Raw genomic sequence first — 23,935 nt, 5'->3', positions numbered from 1 at the left:
TGTTATAAGATTTGAAGAAATGACTTGTAATTTTGATTTAGTTAATTTTAAAACTATTTCTCATTGACTGTTATCTGTGTTTCCGAAATTTAAAGTGCATTATATTTACTTGGTCTTAAGAGTTAGATTTTCTTTCTTTGTCTTTCATTTTAAACTAGGTAATATAGAAAATGGGTTCAGTGTTCTGGGCTAGAATATTGCTTGTGTGTTGTTTACTGGCTTATGTTGTATAGGTAGGTTTAAAGTTAATAGGTGTGGGCTTCCCTGGTGGCACAGTGGTTGAGAGTCAGCCTGCCGAGGCAGGGGACACGGGTTCGTGCCCCGGTCCGGGAAATTCCCACATGCCGCGGAGCGGCTGGGCCCGTGAGCCATGGCCGCTGAGCCTGCGCGTCCAGTGCCTGTGCTCCGCAACGGGAGAGGCCACAGCAGTGAGAGGCCCGTGTACCGCAAAAAAAAAAAAAAAAAAGTTAATAGGTGTGTTATAGGTTGTTTGAAGTTTGACTTTTCTAAATGATAAGGTGGAAATATAGTAATTTGCTTTGGGTTGCTCCTCAGTACCTGACTTTTGTTCCTCTGCTGAAAACAATAGAATTTAAGCTCTTATTGCCTCAATTTTCCAAGACTTACATATCCTTAGAGTATTAGCTACAGTAGAGACATATATTATTTTGGAAAAGTGATATTATAAATAACTGGTCAGATGTGCAAGGTGGAAAGTTCAGAGGAAAGGAAACTTTATCGCAAAATCTTAGATATCCAGGAGAATCAGAGGTTCTTTTTTTCAACAGCTCATACATGGAAATTCAAATTAAAAAAAAAATAGTTGACTTTCAGAAGAACTATGTTTTTATAGGGCATAATTCCATGTACTAGAAAACACAGTTTGATTAAAGTTCAGCTTGTTGATTTTTATTCCTTTCACATCAAGTAAAATTACTAATATTTATACTAATTATAAGAAATGAATATTAAATATCTATTAGTATGAGAAAGAAAATAATTATTTCTCAACCGCCCTTTAAGGGGGATGGATCGTGGTAACAGGTCTTTTCTTTGTGTGGTGAGGAAAATGGGGTACTGGGCATGGTAATCAGTGTCAGCATTCAAAATTGAGAACTGGAATAGAGGCACACTGCTCTGCGTTAACTCGGGGAGGGAGATTTAGAAGCCTGTTGGGAAGGCCCAGAAGCTGCAAAGAAACTGAACAGTGAAGCTGAAGAAGATGTAGGGAAACAGGGGGGAAGGAGAATTCCTGGTTAGTGGAGTAGGCCAGGAGAGTTAGGATTATATAGAGACTTGATGAGTGTACTCCATCCACCGATACAGTCTTACGTAAATTCTACATCACTCATTAATGTTTTTGGTGTAAGTAGGTTATCTGGAGGTGAATGCAAAGGGGTTCAGCGTTCTACTTAGTGGTGAGCACTGGGCTATGAGTTAACTTACTAGGAGTCTGGGTTGCATTAGGCATAAGGTTTGATGGGGGAAAAGTTTGTAGGCCAAAAAAGTACTGATAATGTTATAGTTGGTCTGATTTTGAGCTAAAATTGGTGGGTAAAATTTTAAGGATACTTGCATAGCCTCAAATTATCTACCAAAATATTTGTTCATTACTTTAGTGATTTTAACGTAGTTCTACATATTCTTTGATATTCTCCCTCTGGGAGGTAGAACTTAATTCTTCTCCCTTTGAGTGTGGGCTGGACTTAATGACTTGCTTCTAACAGAGTCTGGAAAGGAAAGAATACTAACTTTATGGCAGGAAGATTTGGCAGACACCACACTACCGTAATCAAGCTATCAAGCTTAACATCACTAGTCCTGAGTCATGTTGATATCACATACCCACCAGTGTGATGCATTGAGAACGGCTTACCTCTGTGGTATTCTGTTCCCAAATTTATGAGCTTTGTCTAATCATGAGAAGACATCAGAAAAACCCAAATTGAGGGACAGTCTACAAAATACCTGGCTTGAAGATACCTGAAATATTTTCGAAAATGTTGAAATCATAAAAGCAAGGAAAGATTGAGAAACTTTCCCAGATTTGAGGAAACTAAAGAGACAAGCTGCTCTGAAGTATCTTGGAACAAAAAAGAACATTTGATAGTTGAGTAAAGTCTGTAGCTTTTGGTTTTGTAACAGTGTTAACATCTTAGTTTCAATAAACTTACCTTGGTTATGGAAGATGTTACTTTTAGGGGAAGCTAAGTGAAAAGTATATGGGAACTCTGAGCTGTCTTTACAACTGTTCTGTAAATCTGGATTATTTAAAAAATAAAAAAACTTAAACCTATTCAGAGGATTTTTTTCTAAGGAAAAGACTAAAATGATGACTTTGAAAACAGGAAAGGATTATTAACTCTTTGACTTAAACCCCCAAGTAAATATTTATTTTCCAACATCACTACACCGTAATAATTGTTTTTACAGAAAGAAAGACAGCTTGGTGCTTGAGAAAATAATGGTGGTTAAGAAAGATGGGAGAAATCTGGAAAACTTTCATATATGTGATGAACAGAATTGGCCAATTGCAAAGTGAAGTTGTTATTCAGGAATTATAAAGGGATATTTATTCAGCCATTCGATAACATATGTTTACCACCTAAAATGTGTCAAGTATTGTGTTAGAGTTAAAATATGATCATGACAGATGAGGTCCCTGGCCTTCTGAAGCTTACACCTTAGTGACACCAAATCTTTTATATTACTCTTTGGAAATGTAAACCTCTAGATAAACAACGATTATTTGTATGTCTATCTAAGTAAAAATAAGCATATAAATGAATTAAGCACATTTTAATAGACTTAATCAAAATAAAGTATGTAAACACTTGGGAAATGTTAATATGTCTTTCTTGTTTTTTTGACGTAAAATGTAATAGGATTTTTAAAATGTAAGTTTTGGAACTCATGAGAAAGGGACAGAAATGGATTAATTCCAGTTAGTAAAATGGAAAAATTTCTTCACTGGAGAATTTTTGGGGTTTAAATTCTTAGTAAGTTAAACTCCTAGAGTTGCAGCATGCAGTTAAGTCAAGTTTTAAAACCTTAGCAGGTGACTCCTTCTGTTTCTCGTACCTCAGTAAGCAGAGGACACAGGTGGAAACAACTTGGAACATGAAGAGATGTACAGAATCACACTGGAAGGATCTTAGCAGCTACTGTTTGAAGGTTGCAGAGTCTTCCAAGGTAGATTTTGAATTTGGCTTTGGAAGTGAATGGCTCTTATATTTGGGACAAGCCCATCTTGTTTGAAGTTGCTTATGGCCTTAAGTGATGTCACCGGGTTTGGGTGAGCCTTCACTGCATACTCATTTGGAGTGGCTTCTGCCCAGGAGTTTGAATCCAGAATGGGAGGCTGACTATTTACAGTTTGATGAAACTTATCAACTGCCTGAGGAAGTCTTCCTCATAATCTCCTCTCTGTGGAAAAACCCAGGCTGGTTTTTAGTTCAATGAAAAAATATTGACTGAATCCATGAACCTTGAAAAAATAGTATTTTGTTTGTTTAAAAAACAGCAGCATGCTTTCTACAGTAACTTACTTCTAGACCAGCACTAGATTAAGTTTTAGAGAACCTGCAAATATATATTTGATATGAAGAATATACTTGGCAATAAAAGGTGTATGACATAACTGGAAAAAAAACATTGAAAAGATAACCAGTTAAGTGTAACTCATTAAAGAAAAACAGGTGACGGGGCTATAGGTTGAATGATGATGTTGAGGAATAAGATAGTTCAAATATTGTAAAATGAATTGATGAAAAGTACAGCAACAATTCATATCTTTTCAAAAAATATTTCTCCCTCCTTCCCTCTCCCTCTTCCTCTCCCTTTCTGTCACAGAAACACACACACACACATATTAGGTGGAGTTAGACCGAGGAAGCATGGGAAAAATGAAGATGCCAGCAGTAATTTTCAAGTTTCTAGGATAATTTCGTTCAGGAAAAATTTATAAACACATCCCACCAGCCAAAACTGAATAGATTATACATACTTAAGTAAATATTATTACAAATTCCACTTAGGCTACAGTAAAGAACAAATAATAAACATCAAAATCATTTGATAGCTACCTGAAAAGCTTTATGTTTTGTAATACTTTATCAATTGTTAACAATTTAGTAATCGTAATAGTTGTCTTTTATTGTATATTTTAATGCCTTACAAGTATAAAATTATTTAGTCTTCATATCCACCCTATAAGCTTGATATTGTTTCAACGTGGAGAGGCAGTGCCATTCAATGGTTAAGAGGCACACAGCCTGAGTCTATGTCCTGACTCTGTCACGACCTTGGTGAATGACCTTGGGCAAGTTATTCAACTCCTTGTAGCCCCAACTTCCCTCTTAATAAAATGGACTTAATGGGCTTCCCTGGTGGCACAGTGATTGAGAGTACACCTGCCGATGCAGGGGACACGGGTTCGTGCCCTGGTCTGGGAAGATCCCACATGCCGCGGAGTGGCTAGGCCCGTGAGCCATGGCCACTGAACCTGCGCGTCCGGAGCCTGTGCTCCGCAACGGGAGAGGCCACAACAGTGAGAGGCCCGCGTACCGCAAAAAAAAAAAAAAAAAAAAAAAATGGACTTAATAATAACTCATGGAACCATCATAAAGATTAAATGTATATATTCAATATATGTAATGTGTTTAGTTAATATATGTAAGAAGAAGAAGAATGCCCGGACATAGTAAACACTATATTATTTATACTCAAATCAAAATTATTTTTATTTGATGGTGTCTCTCCACGTTTTTACTCAATTGTTTTTTATTAGTGAGAGCAGGAGCCATGCAGAGGGAGCTGTAATCTCATGGGTAGGGGGGACATTGTTATTTTATATATGCATATATATGCACTTTGGAGATATATGTTGGATATGTGAGTTAATGAAATTGGAATATGATTGATTATACTTGCATCAAAACAGTTTTAACATGTTTTGCTGTTTGCCTAAAAATAGTTTTTCTATTGAGCATCATAGAACTTGTTGGAAAAGACTTCTGGAAATTTGGCTTTTCTCAACTTAGATGGCCTCTACACATACACCTTTTTAAGTCTAAATGCTAAGTGTTGAATTTTTTTTAAACAAATGGAATGTCTTTTAGATGTTATGAAAGATTGCTCTTAATATAAATTTTTTTCCTTAAGTTTAATTTTGTTTTAACATAGAAACAAACACTTATGTGGTTAACTTTTGAAATTTGTATTATCTTAAAGTTCCTTTTTTTCCAATTTATTAAAGAGAGAAAAATGTAGAAAAGAATGCTTTTCTTTGCTCTATGTGAAAGTATGGTTGAAGAGCAAGTTATATGTTGTGACAAAATGTCATGTATGTGATAATGATGCAGCAAGCATGTTTCTACCTTGATATTTTTTCAGAATTTGAAAAACTAATGAACTGGTTTTAGGTATTATGTCAAAATTGTTGAGCTGATAATATAACTTTTAAATACTATTATTTCGGCAGGTAAAATTTGTTTGTTTCCAAGAAAACTGTTAGCTGTCTAAGCTCTCTAAATGTGTTACAGAATTCCTAAAGATGGGAAAAAGTGAAACTAAGTGGAACTTGATTAGGTAGATCGGGAAGTTGTTTATATTTGAGCCCCAATGAAATGATCTTATGACTTCAGTGAATGAGCAGGTTTTAATTCCTGTGTATATTTTGTACAATTCATAATCATCTTCCTCAGCCTTTTCTTAATAGATCCTAGTAATATCTTTCAGTTTTATATGTATTTTGGAATAATACTGATTTTCCCACGTCTTTCTTTCTAGGCATTGAAGAAACAAGAAGCTAAAGCAGAGGAGAATGAGGGAGTAGTGAAAAATAAGCTAAGACAAAGTGAAACTGAAAAGAGTAAAGTAAGATTTTGAAAATTAACATTTTGTTTAAAGTTTTGAATTTTATTTAATTTATCTTTTTATACAGCAGTTTCGTATTACTTATCTATTTAATACATATTGGCGTATATATGTCAATCCCAATCTCCCAATTCATCCCACCACAACCACCACCCCTGCCATTATCCCCTTGGTGTCCATACGTTTGTTCTCTACATCTGTGTCTCAATTTCTGCCCTGCAAACTGGTTCATCTGTACCATTTTTCTAGGTTCCACATATATGCGTTAATATATATTTGTTTTTCTGACTTACTTCACTCTGTATGACAGTCTCTAGATCCATCCACGTCTCTACAAATGACCCAATTTTGTTCCTTTTTGTGGATGAATAATATTCCATTGTATATATGTACCACATCTTCTTTATCCATTTGTCTGTCGATGGGCATTTAGGTTGCTTCCATGACCTGGCTATTGTAAATAGTGCTGCAATGAACATTGGGGTGCATGTGTCTTTTTGAATTATGGTTTTCTCTGGGTATATGCCCAGTAGTGGGATTACTGGGTCATATGGTAATTTTATTTTTAGTTAATTTTAAGAAACCTCCATACTGTTCTCCATAGTGGCTGTATCAATTTACATTCCCACCAACAGTGCAAGAGGGTCCCCTTTTCTCCACACCCTCTCCAGCATTTGTTGTTTGTAGATTTTCTATGATGCCCATTGTAACTGATGTGGGGTGATACCTCATTGTAGTTTTGATTTGCATTTCTCTAATAATTAGTGATGTTGAGCAGCTTTTCATGTGCTTCTTGGCCGTCTGTGTGTCTTCTTTGGAGAACTGTCTATTTAGGTCTTCTGCCCATTTTTTGATTGGGTTGTTTGTTTTTTTAATATTGAGCTGCATGAGCTGTTTATATATTTTGGAGGTTAATCCTTTGTCCATTGCTTCATTTGCAAATATTTTCTCCCATTCTGAGGTTTGTCTTTTCATCTTGTTTGTAGTTTCCTTTGCTGTGCAAAAGCTTTTAAGTTTCATTAGGTCCCATTTGTTTATTTTTGTTTTTATTTCCATTACTCTAGGAAGTAGATCAAAAAAGATCTTGCTGTGATTTATGTCAGAGAGTGTTCTTCCTATGGTTTCCTCTAAGAGTTTTATAGTGTCCGGTCTTACATTTAGGTCTTTAATCCATTTTGAGTTTATTTTTGTGTATGGTGTTAGGGAATGTTCTAATTTCATTCTTTTACATGTAGCTGTCCAGTTTTCCCAGCACCACTTATTGAAGAGACTGTCTTTTCTCCATTGTATATCTTTTCCTCCTTTGTCATAGATTAGTTGACCACAGGTGTGTGGGTTTATCTCTGGGCTTTCTATCCTGTTCCACTGAACTATATTTCTGTTTTTGTGCCAGTACCATATTCTCTTGATTACTGTAGCTTGGTAGTATAGTGAAGTCAGGGAGTATGACTCCTCCAGCTCCGTTTTTTTCCTTCAAGACTGCTTTGGCTATTCGGGGTCTTTTGTGTCTCCAAACAAATTTTAAGATTTTTTGTTCTAGTTTTGTAAAAAATGACACTGGTAAGTTGATAGGGATTACATTGAAACTGTAGATTGCTTTGGGTAGTATAGTCATTGTCACAATATTGATTCTTCCAATTCAAGAACATGGTATATCTCTCTATCTGTTTGTGTCATCTTTGATTTATTTCATCAGTGTCTTATAGTTTTCCGAATACAGGTCTTTTACCTCCTTTAGTAGGTTTATTCCTAGGTATTTTATTCTTTTTGTTGCAATGGTGAATGGGATTGTTTCCTTAATTTCTCTTTCTGATCTTTCCTTGTTAGTGTATAGGAATGCAAGAGATTTCTGTGCATTAATTTTGTATCCTGCAACTTCACCAAATTCATTGGTTAGCTATAGTAGTTTTCTGGTGGCATCTTTAGGATTCTCTATGTATAGTATCATGTCATCTGCAAACAGTGACAGTTTTACTTCTTCTTTTCCCATTTGGATTCCTTTTATTTCTTTTTCTTCTCTGATTGCTGTGGTGGCCAGGACTTCCAAAACTATATTAAATAATAGTGGTGAGAGTGGACATCGTTATCTTTTTCCTGATCTTAGAGGAAGTGCTTTCAGTTTTTCACCATTGAAGATGATGTTTGCTATGGGTTTGTCATATATGGCATTTATTATGTTGAGGTAGGTTCCCTCTGTGCCCACCTTCTGGAGAGTTTTTATCATAAATGGGTGTTGAATTTTGTCAAAAGCTTTTTCTGAATCTGTTGAGATGATCATATCGTTTTTATTCTTCAATTTTTTAATATGGTGTATCACGTTGATTGATTTGTGTGTATTGAAGAATCCTTGCATCCCTGGGATATATTCCACTTGATCATGGTGTATGATCTTTCAGTGTGTTTGTTAGTATTTTGTTGAGGATTTTTGCTTCGATGTTCATCAGTGATATTGGTCTGTAACTTTATTTTTTTGTAGCATCTTTGTCTGGTTTTGGTATTAGGGTGGTGGTGGCCTCATAGAATGAGTTTGGGAGCATTCCTTCCTCTGAAATTTTTTGGAAGAGTTTGAGAAGGATGGGCGTTAGCTGTTCTCTAAATGTTTCATGGAATTCACCTGTGAAATCATCTGGTCCTGGGCTTTTGTTTGTTGGAAGATTTTTAATCACAGTTTCAATTTCATTACTTGTGATTGGTCTGTTCATGTTTTCTATTTCTTCCTGGTTCAGTCTTGCAAGGTTATACCTTTCTAAGAATTTGTCCATTTCTTCCAGGTTGTTCATTTTTTTGGCATAGAGTTGCTTGGAGTAGTCTCTTATGATGCTTTGTATTTCTGCAGTGTTTGTTGTAACTTCTCCTTTTTCATGTCTCATTTTACTGATTTGAGTCCTCTCCCTCTTTTTCTTGATGAGTCTGGCTAAAGGTTTATCAATGTTGTTTATCTTCTAAAAAAACCAGCTTTTAGTTTTATTGATCTTTGCTATTGTTTTCTTTGTTCCTATTTCATTTATTTCTGCTGTGATCTTTATGATTTCTTTCCTTCTACTAACTTTGGGTTTTCTTTGTTCGTCTTTCTCTAGTTCCTTTAGGTGTAAGGTTAGATTATTTATTTGAGATGTTTCTTGTCTCTTGAGGTAGGCTTGTATAGGTGTAAACTTCCCTCTTAGAACTGCTTTTGCTGCATCCCATAGGTTTTGGATCGTCGTGTTTTCGTTGTAATTTGTCTCTAGGTAGTTTTCGATTTCCTCTTTGCTTTCTTCAGTGATCTCTTGGTTATTTAGTATCATACTGTTTAGCCTCCATGTGTTTGTGTTTTTTACTTTGTTCCCCCTGTAATTGATTTCTAATCTCATAGTGTTGTGGTTCTAAAAGATGCTTGATATGATTTCAGTTTTCTTACATTTCTTGAGGTTTGATTTGTGACCCAAGATGTGATCTATTCTGGAGGATGTTCCATGTGCACTTGAGAAGAAAGTGTATTCTGTTGTTTTTGGATGGAATGTCCTATAAATATCAATTAAATTTATCAGGTCTGTTGTGTCATTTAAAGCTTGTGTTTCCTTATGAATTTTCTGTCTGGTTGACCTGTCCATCGGTGTAAGTGAGGTGTTAAAGTCCTCCACTGTTATTGTGTTACTGTCGATTTCCTCTCTTAGAGCTGTTAGCAGTTGCCTTATGTATTGAGGTGCTCCTATGCTGGGTGCATATATATTTATAATTATTATATCTTCTTCTTGGATTGATCCCTTGATCATTATGTAGTGTCCTTCCTTGTCTCTTGTAACATTCTTTATTTTAAAGTCTATTTTATCTGATATGATTATTGCTACTCCAGCTTTCTTTTGATTTCCATTTGCATGGAATATCTTTTTCCGTCCCCTCACTTTCATTCTGTATGTGTCCCTAGGTCTGAAGTGGGTCTCCTGTAGACAGCATATATATGGGTCTTGTTTTTGTATCCTTTCAGTGAGCCTGTGTCTTTTGGTTGGAGCATTTAATCCATTCACGTTTAAGGTAATTATTGATATGTATGTTCCTATTACCATTTTCTTAATTGTTATGGGTTTGTTTTTGTAGGTCCTTTTCTTCTCTTGTTTTTCCCACTTAGAGAAGTTCCTTTAGCATGTGTTGTAGAGCTCGTTTGGTGGTGCTGAATTCTCTTAGCTTTTGCTTGTCTGTAAAGCTTTTGATTTCTCTGTCGAATCTGAATGAGATCCTTGCTGGGTAGAGTAATCTTGGTTGTAGGTTCTTCCCTTTCTTCACTGTAAATATATCATGCCACTCCCTTCGGGCTTGTAGAGTTTCTGCTGAGAAATCAGCTGTTAACCTTATGGGAGTTCCGTTGTATGTTGCCATTTTTCCCTTGTTGCTTTCAGTAATTTTTCTTTGTCTTTAATTTTTACCAATTTGATTACTATGTGTCTTGGCATGTTTATTCTTGGATTTATCCTACCTGGGACTCTCTGTGCTCCCTGGACTTGGGTGGCTATTTCCTTTCCCATGTTAGGGAAGTGTTCAACCATAATCTCTTCAAATATTTTCTCAGGTCCTTTCTGTGTCTCTCTTCTCCTTCTGGGACCCCTATAATGCGAATGTTGTTGCATTTAATGCTGTCCCAGAGGTCTCTTAGGCTGTCTGCATTTCTTTTCATTCTTTTTTCTTTATTCTGTTCTGTGGCAGTGAATTCTACCATTCTGTCTTCCAGGTCACTTATCCGTTCTTCTGCCTCAGTTATACTGCTATTGATTCCTTCTATTGTAGTTTTCATTTCAGTTATTGTGTTGTTCATCCCTGTTTGATTGTTCTTTAATTCTTCTAGATCTTTGTTAAACATTTCTTGCATCTTCTTGATCTTTGCCTCCATTCTTTTTCTGAGGTCCTGGATCATCTTCACTCTCATTATTCTGAATACTTTTTCTGGAAGGTTGCTTTTCTCCACTTCATTTAGTTGTTTTTCTGGGGTTTTATCTTGTTCCTTCATCTGGTACAAAGTACTCTGCCTTTTCATCTTGTCTATCTTTCTGTGAATGTGGTTTTCCTTCCACAGGGTCAGAATTGTAGTTCTTCTTGCTTCTGCTGTCTCCCCTTTGAAAATTAACTTTTCAAGTGTAATGCTGTTTGGGGCCAGTGATATTCATTGAGTACCTTGGAAAGTGTCCCTGAGGTTTTTTGTTAGAGTGCAGTGAAGCCTTTATGTTTTGATGTGGAGTCACTTGGCTTGAGGGCTCTGCCACTCTCTGCTACTTGCTCTTGGAAACATACACAGGTAGTTCGCTACCTTGTCTCCTGGCCGCTCTCCTTTTCTAGAGGTGAATTAAACTTGACCATTCTTTGCTGGAGAACATTTAAAGAGGTTGACTTTACTGTAGGGTTGGGAAAGACCTGTTTTTTAAAGGTTGAATATTTTGTATCTACTCATTTTTGTTATAGAAGATAGGAACAGTTACCAGCCTAGTTCCGAAAAATCCTCTATTCTCATTAAATATTAAGTATCTTTGATATGAATTCATGTCTGTGAGGCTATAGAGCGTAGCATTTTAGAGCTAGAAAGTAACTCAGAGGCCAAACAACTCTCTTCAGTTTGCAAATGAGTAGATTAAAGGCCAAGCCCAAGGTAATGAATGATAAAGTGAAATTTTGCTTCTGATATAATGTTCTTTACTCTGTATTGCCTTTTCTATTTACCCTTACCTCCTTTATTTTATTTCACCAACCTATGTAAAGTTGCATGATGCGTCCCTGCTGTCTTTACGGTGGTAAGCAAGGTACATCAGGTCATCACGTTTGCTCTTTGGGAGTTGTAGATGCTGATATTACCCAGGAAACATGACCCGTATGGACCCTGGTAGATTTTGAAACCATGTTGACTTCAGTGCGATTTCTTCCCTTTTTATTTATTTATAGAAACAAGAGAACAGGTCAGATAATATTTTGTGTGGATTCTCTGCTTCCACATGTACTTTATAGTTGACTTACAGTTGGCCCTTGAACAATGGGGGCTTAGGTGCCCTGACCCTCTGTGCAGTCAAAAATCCGAGTATAACATGTAGTCAGCTCCCCGTATTTGCAGTTTCTCTCTAGCCATGGTTTCACATATGTGAATTCAATCCTATAGTACTGTAGTATTTACGAGTGAAAAAAAATCCGTGTATAAGTGGACTTGTGTGGTTCAAACCCATGTTGTTCAAGGGTCAACTGTACTTTTAAAAATATGTGATAGTTATTTTATGAGCTGCTGTACACTTTTAAAAAACTTATATAACTGTATGAAAAAAATATTTTGAAATAATAATAGATTCATAGGTGTTGCAAAACAAAAATGTACCATGGGCCAGTTATTCTCAGTGATAACATTTTCTATAATTGCCATCCAACATCGAAACCTGGAAATTGACACTGTTGCAATGTACAGAGCTTATGCAGATTTCACCAGCTTTATGTGTATACTCATTTGTGTGTTAAGTGTGTGTTTGTGTGTGTGTACTTCTATGCAGTTTTATCTCATGAGTCTCAATCTTATTGCCGCGATAGTCAAAATACAGAACTGTTCCATCACCACAGTGTTCCCTCATGCTACTCCTCAATAGTCACACCTTCCACATGAACAATTTCTGAAAGACTAATGTATAGATAGTAGTTTGTTCAAATGAAATGATAATTTAGGATAACTGTTACAAATCAAAGCACTTAATAACATCTTAATATAAATTTGTGATTTCACAAAACAACCTTACCCTTACAGAGTGCAAACATGTCCATCATATGTAAGCTGTGGATTTTTAACAAAAGTGTCCCATCTGTAGGGGAGGAAAAATAATTTTCCCTTTACCCTTCTAGGTTCTTTGGCTGGTATAATAATTAAATTGACATAAAACAGATTAACAGGAGAAAAACAAGTTTATTTTGTATGTATGGGAGCCCCATAAAAATATGAGACTCAAAGACAGCCAGGCAGTTGATGCTTATCTACCATCCTGAACTAAGGCAAGGAATAGGGGCTTGGGGCTTCAAAGGGGAGGAACACAGTTCACAGGAAGATGAGAAGAGTATATGTATGGTAAACAAATGTTTGCCCTGCCGTGAAGAGGTCTTTCAGATATAGAAAGTTATCTTTGGTAACAGCTCTCTTTCTGGTACAGACCTCCTTTTTAAGTTTTTAAATGCAATTTAGGGGAAGGTAAAAAGCTTTTCCTGAGTCTGTTGGGTTTTGATTGCCATCAACTCAGAATAATACTTGTGCCAAGAGGCATATTTTGAAGTGGAATATTCTTCTCCCCTTCACATCCTGTTATATTTTTCAGCTTGAGGTAAGCGAAGCACGTTGACTTTGTAGGGTATTTAGTCACCTAACTGGCACATTTTCTGTGGATACTTATCTAATGGCAATATTATTAGGGAAATTTAAAATATCTTATTCTGATTAAAATTTTTAGAAATGTTAGGAATATTGGAAATATTAGGAATATAAGAATATTAAGAATATAAAAAATAACCAATTGGATGAAATATACTTTGAGTCATTGGGTCCCTGAAATTTTTATTCTAATTTTGTTCATATGATACTACATGTAGTAATTTAAAGAAAAAACTGCTTCAGAATTTACATTAAAATGATTTAGAACTGAAGGGATCTCAGATTATCTAATATAAAATCCTTAATTTAGAGGTGACAGAAAGGAGGCCTAAGAAAAAGAGATTTAAATGGGGGTCATAATTGAGGTGGAACTGACTAGAGCCAAGACCTCCTGCAGTCTGGTCTGGTTCACTTTTTGTTATTTAATTACCATTATTTTAATGGGAGCATTGATATATGTTTAGAGCAAGATATTTTTCCTTTTATGTTAGCTGTAAAAATCTGAAAACTTTTTCACTTTTCTCCTCTTAAACTGAGCCTGTAATAGTTTAGTTATTTTCTGCCCCATTGGACATTTTTCCTTATTCTTTGTTGAAACTCTAGCTTGAACAGGAATTGGAGCTATCTCGAAGGTTATTGAATCAGTCAGAAGGCAGCAGAGAAACACTTTTGCATCAGGTAAGTCTATGCAAGCTATGATAATCTGCTTTAAATTAAATCAGGATTGAGTCTCTTTCCCTATTAAATGTCTTTGTGAAAGGGAAAAAAACCTTAGATCTAGAAGTATTTTTCCTTAAGGAATGTATATTAACACACATAAGCAAAAGATGAAATCCTTTCAGGAAGATTCAGAGAAAGCCAATATAAAACACCAGCCCAGGTTCCCACTGTGACAGCATATCTTGCTGATTGCTTTTCCAGTTTAGGAATTATCTCTCTTAGCACAACCAGTGTAAAAGTGAGACTGGATGTGTAAGATAAGATTTTCCCAGGAGCTTAATTTTATTCAAGGAGACGTTAGAGAGTGTAGGCGGAAGTAAAATACATAAAACAAACCTTGCATGTTCAAGTTACTTTGAATGCATCACTGTCTTATATTCACATTTTCAAGCTGCTACCTGCCCTGCTTCCTTTTAACCAGAGATAAGGCTTAATTTTAAAGCATAACATTTTGCAGCCCATTAGCCGATAATAGGAGTTTGGTGCTTCTGATATCTAAAGTTCAGTAACTTGAAATAGCCATTTTATACACATTGGGTAAAGGCATGTGGGTTTCTAACTACCTTTCTGCCTGTGTTTAATATAAATTGCAATTGTAACTTCCTCTGTTTTGAGGTGTGGCTTACATAACTCACTACATAATATGCTAGGCAGGCAAAGTTGTCAGACATCTTAGACGTTCAGAAGGAGTATTACGTTTTGACAGTTAATCCTGAAGCATCTGAAACCGTAGCTCCTGTTTTACAAAATGTTTAAAAATGTGTAATGGCTTTGTTTTGCAGCCAGTGGTCCAATGGAATTAATGTTGGCAGAGTTTAGAGTTTCTTTTTTGGAAGTTTATATTTGTATTCATTTCCTTCTGATTTTTTTTTTTGAACTCTGCCTTGTAATTTCTAATCTTATCTTTTGAAATAAGAGATTTATGTGTTAAAGTTGTCATTGTGACTTTACCTGAGTCTCTGCCACTGCTGACTTGTTTAAAGGTTGTTGTGGACATGCTTGCTAGTCTCCAGATATACAAAGAAGAATAAAATGGTACCTTACCTCAAGGAGTTTATAGTTTATTCAACAGCTTTTATTGCTTATTTATTTTGAGCAGTACTTTGATATCACAGTGTGCTAAATTGTGATCGTTTTATTTGACTTTACCAACCAATAGACTATGTTCACATGAAAGAAAATAAGTGAAAAATATAAAAATGTATAGTACTTAATTGGAGGTAGTTTGGGTTAATTAACAGTAGAGTGGACTGAGGTGAAAATAGGGATTTAAAAAAAGTGTGGTCAAATTCTTTGTCACAGTAGACACAGAGAAGGGGAAAGAACATTCATTGTTTGTGGAAGGAATGGGAGGAATAAAGAAATGGAGCAAGAGACTGTTCCACTGTGCTTGGCATAACAAGGAGATTAACTTGGCTTCAACTTGTGCTTACAGTAGCCCATTGGAAGTACATTTTTTTTCCCTAGAAAAATAATTTGTAAGTTCAGTTATTCTTTTCCTGCTTTTAAAACTGATAAAATTTCATTTTTGACTATGTGTATTTAGGTAGAAGAACTCCGTACACAGCTCATGAAAGCAGAAGGTGATCAAAAAGGCTTAGTACATCAAGTATCTCAGACTTCCAAACAACAGTCAAACCATCAGGACGAACAAGAAGATGACTGGAGGTTTAGAAGAGGTATAATTCTGATTTTTAAATGTCTGGGGCTTTTTTGATCTTTCTTAAATATTTCCCATTTTCAGAATCGCTTTCCTTATGTTATATATTCTTTTCATCCTATTTCTTCATCTACTACAAGGTTTTCCAAGTTAATCATAATTTAGCATCCAGTTTTTTAAAAACAGACTTAATTTTAAAATTTTACGTTTATAGCACTATTGAGCAGAAGGTACAGAGATTTCCCATGTACCCCTGCTCCCACATGTCACAGCTTCCCCCACCATCAACACCCCTCTCCACAGTGGTACACTTGTTATAACTGATGAACCCTACATTGACACATCATTGTCATCCGAAGTCTGTATTTTACATTAGGGTTCACTCTTGTTGTGTGCTCTACAGGATTGGACAAACATAATGACATGTATCCACCATTATAGTATCATAGAGTAGTTTCACTGTCTTAAAAATCCTCTGTTTTTCACTATTCATCCCTCTCTCCCCTAACTTCTGGCAAGTACAGATCTTTTTATTGTTTCCATAGTTTTGCCTTTCCCAGAACCTAGTATGGTTGGAATCATACAGTGTGTAGCCTTTTCATATTGGCTTCTTTTACTTAGTAATATGCCTCTAAGTTTCCTCCATGGCTTTTCATGGCTTGGTAGCTCTTTTAAAAAAAATTTTTTTTAAAGCACTGCATAATATTTCATTGTTGGATGTACCACTGTTTATTTATCCATTCACATACAGAAGCCCATCTTGGTTGCTTCCGAGTTTTGGCGATTATGAATACAACTGCTGTAAATTAAATGTCTGCGTCCAGATTTTTGTGTGGATGTAAGTTTTCATCTCTTTTGGATAAATACCAAAGAGTGTGATTGCTCGATTATATGGCAAGAGTACGTTTAGTTTTGTAAGAATCTTCCAAACTGTCTTCCAGAATGGCTATATCATTTTTCCCTCTACCAGCAGTGAATGAGATTTCCCGTTGTTCTGTATCCTTGTCAACATTTGAAGTTGTCAGTGTTCTGGATTTTGGCCATTCAGATAGGTTTGTAGTGGCATATCATTGTTGTTTTAATTTGCATTTCCCTGATAACATGTGGTGTGGAGCACTATTCATATACTTATTTGCCATATGTGTATTTTTTTTTGGTGAGATATTCATTAAAGTCTTTGGCCCATTTCTTAGTATGGTTTTCTTATTGTTTTATTCTTATTTGTTTCTTGTTTGTTTTCTTATTGTTAATTTTAAGAGTCCTTTGTATATTTTGGATAGCAGTTCTTTATCAGATATGTCTTTGCAAATAATTTCTCATAGTCTGTGGCTTGTCTTTTCATTCTCTTGACAATGTCTTTCACAGAGCCGAAATTTTTAATGAAGTCCAGCTTGTCATTTCTTTCTTTCATGGACTGTGACTTTGGTGTTGCATCTAAAAAGCCATCACCAAACCCCAAATCATTCTCTTATCTTCTAAGAGTTTTATAATTTTGCATTTTACATTAAATCTGTGATCTATTTTGAATTAATTTTTGTGAAAGGTTTAAGATCTGTGTCTAGATTCATTTTTTTGCATGTAGGTCTTCAGTTTTAGCACCATTTGTTGAAAAACTATCTTTTCTCCATTGTATTGCCTTTGCTCCTTTGGCAAAGATCAGTTGACTGTTTTTATGTGAGCCTACTTCTGGACTCTCTATTCTGTCCCTTGTATCTACCTGACCATTTTTTTTCTTTTTTGCCAGTACCACACTGTTTTGTTGGATAGTGTCAGTCCTCTAATTCTTTTCTTCTCCTTCAATACTGCACTGGCTATTCTGGATTCTTTGCCATTCCATGTAACTTTAGAATCAGGTTGCATACAAAAAATAACTTGCTGGGATTTTGATTGTGCTTGCTTTGCTTCTATTGATGAAGTTGGGAAGAACTGACATTTTGACAGTATTGAATCTTTCTGTCCATGAACATGGAATATCTCTCCATTTATTTTGTTAATCTTTGATTTCTTTCATCACAGTTTGGTAGTTTTCATCATATATATTTTGTTAGATTTATACCTAAGTATTTAATTTTTTGTGGATGCTAATGTAAATGGTATTGTCTTCAATTTCAAATTTCACTTGTTTTTTGCTGATATTAGCATCCAATTTTAATGTCTTCTCTTCTTGATTTTTAAACCCATTTCTGTTGTCAGACCTGCTTATCTCATGAGTCTTTCTTTTAGAAAGAGACAGCAAGGCAGTAGTGGAATTTTTTTCAGATTCGTACACACACACACACATTTTTTCCCAATATATGCATACAATTAAGATTCTATATTTTTGTTACTTGGAGATTGGTGACGAAATTTAATCACATTGTAGAAGTGGTTATGAACAATATGACTGGCTTTTATTATGTTGATTAGGAAGACTTTGTGTTTGAAAACTGTTAGAATGCTTTTTCAGTGGAGGTATTGATTTAGGCTGTGGAATTTAATTACTCTGGATGTATTTCTTTTCGAAAGTTTGTGTTTAACAGAAATGGTGATACTGAAATTTTATAATGGTTTCTGGTAGACTATTTCAGACTATTTAAATATTAACGCTTCTTAGATGCCTAAATTACTGTAGAAACTCTTGTAAGCATCTGATGTTACAAATTCCCCAGATTCCCTACACATAACTCAAATGTTGCCTAAGTTAGAATTTCCACATTGCCAGAAAATCTTCACTGGATGGCAAATTTTGACATACCTATCCTAATATATTTGCATGCCATTAAGTTCGCTTAAGTTTCATTTGATGTTGTAATTTAATCATATTTTAACATCAAATACTTTAAAATTTATTTTTAACAGTAAAATATAAGGTATTAGATTATTCATCAAAATTTCATAAAGATGCACGTAGGAACTCTCATTTTGTTTGGAAAAAGATCCTGTGGTACATTTGTTATATGTTTTGTTGTCTCATAAAATCTAGTTATTTTTGGTGTCTTTGAGGACTAGAAGAATCTCTTTTTTTTAACTACTTCCCAGGTTAAAAAAAAAACCCTTTAAGTTCTCTTGTCATTGTGACAGTGGACTTCTTCACCTTCTTTTAACAATTCTAGAGTTTTCATCTTTATAGAATACTTGTATTATTTTTAAAAATTCTACATAAGAAATTACACTCATCACGCTCTGCTTGCTGTTTGTTCCTCTACCGACTGCAAAATGACTTCCACTTCTACTTCTAAAATTGACTTTGCTTAGTTTACTAGTGGTCTTCTCTGTCAAATTCAAAGGAATCTTTCCATTACTTGCCTTACTTGACTCCTGTTTGTTTCCTCTTAGAACTCTTCCACTGACTTCATTGTTCCTACTCTTTCCTGGTTCTTCTGTCTTAATTGCTTTCAGTCTTTGTATTTGAATCTTTTCCTTTTGTTTACAGTTTGCCTTTTAAATGCCTCTGTTGTCTAGAATCCTATTTATGGTTTTTCTCACTTAGTACCTCTCCCTAGGGGTTGTTATTTAATCTTATGCCTTAGCTATCACCTACAAACGATGATCCCTAAATCTAGCTCATCTCACTCTCCTAACCTTCAACCCTCCAGATGGAGTTGTTCATTGGGCATCAATATATGCCTTTCCAGAATGCTCAGTCAGCCGATTTACAACTGAATTCATCCTTTCCTCAAAACCTGTTTTTATTTCCTATCTTAATTGATCGTATCATTCTTTATCCAGATAAGCCTAAAATACAAAGAACATCCAAACTTATTTCTTCTCACCTCCATCTAATTAGTCTCTACTGTCCTGTCTATTTGTAGATCCTGATATCTCTTGAAGTTGCTTCTTTCTTATTCCCCCTAGCCCAGTTTAGGCATGCTTCATGTCATCTCTGTTACCCTCTTAACTTGTCTTACTCTGTTGAATAGCTTGTCTATGATCTGTCTTCTGTACTGCTACTAAAGGGACCCTTCTAAGACACAAACCTTTCATGTTATTCTCTTGATTAAAACCTCTCATTATAATTTATTGAGTTCTTACAGGGCATTATGCTACTCATTTTACACTGTCTCCTTTAGTTCTTAAAACTATTCTATGAGGGGGGAGTATTCTTACTTCCATTTTAATGACTTAAAAAAAAGACTAAAGAACAAAGAAATTGAGTGCCTTGCTTAAAGTTACATTTGTTGGAAGTAGCAGACCAAGTCTTTTTTCTACCCACACTTGAACTCTTAACTGCTATCCTGTACTGACCCATCATTGTTTGTGGCAAGAGTTCTTTAAAATGGAGCATATAACCCACTGGGTGTGGGAGGAGAGTGTTTGTAACACTATATTTTATACTTTATGTTTTAAGTATTTTAATTTTGATAAATGTTTCATTATATATGTATATATGTGTGTATATCTATATATTTATATATATCCACACTCATGTTTTATATCTATATTATGAAACATATCAAAGTATTATGTCATCACACCAAATACATATGTGTTTTATAAATATACATATATGTATGTGTTTATACACATATTCATATGTATTATCTCCATAATTTGTATAATATATTCATACTAATGTTAATTTGTATACGTATGTATACACTAATGTTATATATATCATGAAACATGTCTATGTCTATATGTAGATAGGTACTATAGAGAGATATATGCACACACATATGCATATATAAATTTATAAAATAAAAAATGTATTTATAAGATGAATGAATGTGTATATTTGTCAAATACATTTACACATAAAAAATATGCATATTTTCACGTTGAAGTCCTAGCAGGGGTGGGCAGAGTATGGCCCATGGGCCAAATCCAGACCTCCCCCTGTTTTTGTAAAGAAACTTCATTGGACTAAAGCTCCTCCCATTCATTTATGCATTGTCCAGGTCACTTTTGCAATTTAATATCAGAGATAAGTAGTTGTGACAGAGACCATATAGCTGAAATATTTACTATCTGACCCTTTACAGAAAATGTTTGTTAACTCCTGGTCTGTAGGCTAATTTCTAAGCTCCCTGGCAATGCATAGCTCCCTGCTGACTCTCCTGTTTCCCTCCCTCATATGTATTAGCTATGTAGAACTCCTGTGTGTGCAGTTACCTGAATATGAAATCCAATATTGTTCCTCTATGCTTTATGCTGTTTCCTTTCCCTGAAATATCACCCCAACTTCATCTCCTTTGCTTGGTGAAATTTTGTATCTATTTTTTAGAACTACCATAGTAACCAGTTCTTCCTACCTCAGTTTCTCATTAAGATAGAGTTAATCATTCTATCCTTTGGACTATTTTTGTATAATAACCATGTATTATCCAGAAATTATACAGATATAGAGAACTGTTTGTCTAGTATCTATAAGTGCTCTTATCACACTATTAAAATACCTATGTATCTTTCATCCAAAATGTACAATTTTGACATTTTAATATTTCTAAAGTTAGCATGTGTCTTACACATGATCTATAAATTGGATTTGCTAGTGTTTCCTTCCTTCTTTCCTATTCTGGAAAGGAAGCTACTAGAAAAAGAGTAGTTTTAAATTGATAATATATGTTCCAATTTTTGACATCTTAAATTCATGGAAGTACTTTATTTTTATGTTTTCTTTCTATTCTTGGAGTGCAAGCTCATTGAGAAAAGGATTTTTGTGTTATTTATCTTTGAAAAAGATGGTGTTAACAGTGTCCTGTTCATCATATACCAAGTATTTCATGTTGAACTAAAAATAAATACTAAGTCAATTTATATTGTTCAGTGATACAATTGTAGGTAGTAGTCTCCAGAATTAATAGATTAGAGGTCATAACACAATCAAAATTTAGCAGCATCATTTGTTTACGTTGCAAGAAAAGTGTTTTGTTGTGTGAACTTCAGTAACTTCAGTTAGGTGGAGAAGCTTAGTTGAAAATTCTTTCAGTATTTTTGTTTTAGAGTTTGGGGGTAATATAGGAATGTAAGGCAAATTAAAGAAAAAATGCATAGAATTTTCTTGAAATAACTTGTACTAGAAATCAGATAACACTTTAAGTTTAGTATCAAAATGTGATAGTATTGGATGACACAGCAATGTGTATATTTTAGAAAACTGTGTGAGACTTGAAACAATAGAATGACAAATTCTGAGAAGTCTGTTGGGTGACAGTGACAGTTAATAAGTGGATTGTATTAGGTAGAATATTAAAACATACCATTCGAAAGTACATTATCCTGTGAGTAACGAACAACCATCAAGCTTTACATTTTCTCTTTTAAGGGGTTGAGCGGGAAAAAGAGGATCTGGAGAAGCAGATGTCAGATTGGAGAGTGCAGCTGAACTTCAGTGCAATGGCATCTGAGTTAGAGGAAGTGAAGCGGTGCTTGGAGCGAAAAGACAAGGAGAGAGTACATTTGGCAGCACAAGTAGAGGTGACTTTGCTGTTTTTAAGCTGTATTCAAAGTACTTCAGTTCTGTTTCATAGAATTGCTTAATGAAATTTTAATATAAAGATTGTGATGTTTTATGAACTCTAGTTTGGATATAGATAAGGTAAAGTTATATAGATGACCACTTTAATTACATACAAAAATTTCTATGAATTCATTTCTCTTCATTGGGACCTCAAAGTCAGGATACCTATCAAACTTGAAAATATTCTTGTTCCAGTAGCAATTGAGCCCATCCCTCAGACAGAGGGTCCTTTTTTCTTTGAAGGAACAGTTATTTAGGGGATGAAACTGGCAGAAGGCACAGCAAAAAGTTATTACTGATATTTTTTCTTTGGAAACATAAAGGGTTTCAAATCTCCAGCTGTTTTCCATGAGGTAGAGTTGTGATGCCTCCATCAATTTAGAGTTGTGTAGTAGTCATGAATGATGTGGTAACCATGAGTGAAGTGTAACTAGGCAGCTACCATTTCCAGGTTGCCTTTTATCTAGCACAGATGGCGTAAGTATCAGAAAATATTAAAAACCAAAGGAGAGAACTTCATAAAAAGAAAATGGCTTAATTCCTATTTTAATTATGCAAATTAGATCAAACATGGAGGACACATTTGGAAATAGATATGTATCAGTCTTACTCTGTTCTTATTAGTGAAGTTGTGTTCTAATTGTAATAAGTTGCCACGTTTGAAGAATTTCCTAAATAATAATGAAAGGTAGAAAATTGGTGTTAAAAGCATATAACTTTATATAATCCAAAGGAAATATTTAATGTTACTGCAGTCTGAGTTTCTCTTTCATCTTGTCTGTGCATCAATAGAAAATGTATTTTAATTAATCAATTAATTAATTAGCTTTAAGCTGATAGTTAAGTTTAAACACAGTCTAAAATCTCTACATTTTTTATTCCGCCCCACCATGTTTTATGTTTTTGATGTCAAATTTTACATCTTTTTGTGTATCCTTAACTGTTTATTGTAGTTACAGTTGATTTTCTGACTTTTAACCTTCCACTAGCTTTTTAAGTGGTTGATTCACTGCCTTTACTATATATTTTCCTTTACCAGTAAGGTTTTTTCCTTTCATATATTTTCCTACCTTTATAGGGCCTTTCCATTTTCCCCTGAAGAAGTTCCTTTAACATCTCTTGGAAGGCTGGTTTAGTGGTGTTAACCTCTTCTTAGTTTTTGCTTGTCTGGGAAACTCTTTCTCTCTCCTTCAATTCTGAATAACTTTGCCACATGAGTATCCTTGGTTGTAGGTGTTTTTCCTCTCATCACTTTAAATAAAATATATCATGCCACTCCCTTCTGGCCTGCAATGTTTCTGCCGAGAAAACAGGTGATAGCTTTATGGGGCTTCCCTTGTATGTGACTTGATTTTTTTTTTTTTTCTGCCTTTAAAACTCTCTCTTTAACTTTTACTGTTTTAATTATGGTATGTCTTGGTGTGGATCTCTTTGGGTTCATCTTGTTTGGGATTTTCTTTGCTTCCTGGACCTGGATGTCTGTTTCTTCCGGCAGGTTACATTTTCAGCCGTTATGTCATCAAATACATTTTCTACCCCTTTCTTTCTCCTCTCCTTCTGGCACCTCTATAATGTGAATGTTACTATGCTTGATGTTATCTTAGAGGTCTCTTAAGCTCTCCTCATTTGTAAACATTCTCTTTTCTTTTTCCTGTTCTGACTTAGTGATTTCAGTTATTCTGTTTTCCAGGTTGCTTATGTATTCTTCTGCATCACCTCATCTGCAGTGGATCACCTCTAGTGTATTTTTCATTTCAGTTATTGTATTCTTCACCTCTGATTCCTTCTCTTTTATATTTTCTAATTCTTTTTCGAAGTTCTAATTGTGTTCTTCCGTTCTTCTCCCAAGTTCAGTGAGCATTTTTACGATCATTGCTTTAAACTCTGT

At 34.9% G+C, this 23,935-nt stretch overlaps 1 protein-coding gene across 2 annotated transcripts in view; it reads left to right on the top strand.

The window, feature by feature from the left end:
* Positions 1-23,935, top strand: part of CEP128 (centrosomal protein 128) — a 433,475-nt gene that overhangs the window by 87,959 nt on the left and 321,581 nt on the right. For both annotated transcript variants that reach the window (XM_029239363.1, XM_029239364.1), the window contains 4 exons: positions 5,791-5,877; positions 13,832-13,906; positions 15,495-15,627; positions 21,853-22,004. In XM_029239363.1, coding sequence (XP_029095196.1) covers positions 5,791-5,877; positions 13,832-13,906; positions 15,495-15,627; positions 21,853-22,004 — 447 coding nt within the window. The remainder of the gene's footprint in view (positions 1-5,790; positions 5,878-13,831; positions 13,907-15,494; positions 15,628-21,852; positions 22,005-23,935) is intronic.

The sequence above is a fragment of the Monodon monoceros genome, unplaced genomic scaffold (assembly GCF_005190385.1).
Source record: "Monodon monoceros isolate NGI ecotype Baffin Bay Population unplaced genomic scaffold, NGI_Narwhal_1 Super_Scaffold_21, whole genome shotgun sequence".
In the NCBI taxonomy this organism is placed as follows: domain Eukaryota; kingdom Metazoa; phylum Chordata; class Mammalia; order Artiodactyla; family Monodontidae; genus Monodon; species Monodon monoceros.
This window is presented reverse-complemented; position numbering and strand designations above follow the sequence as displayed.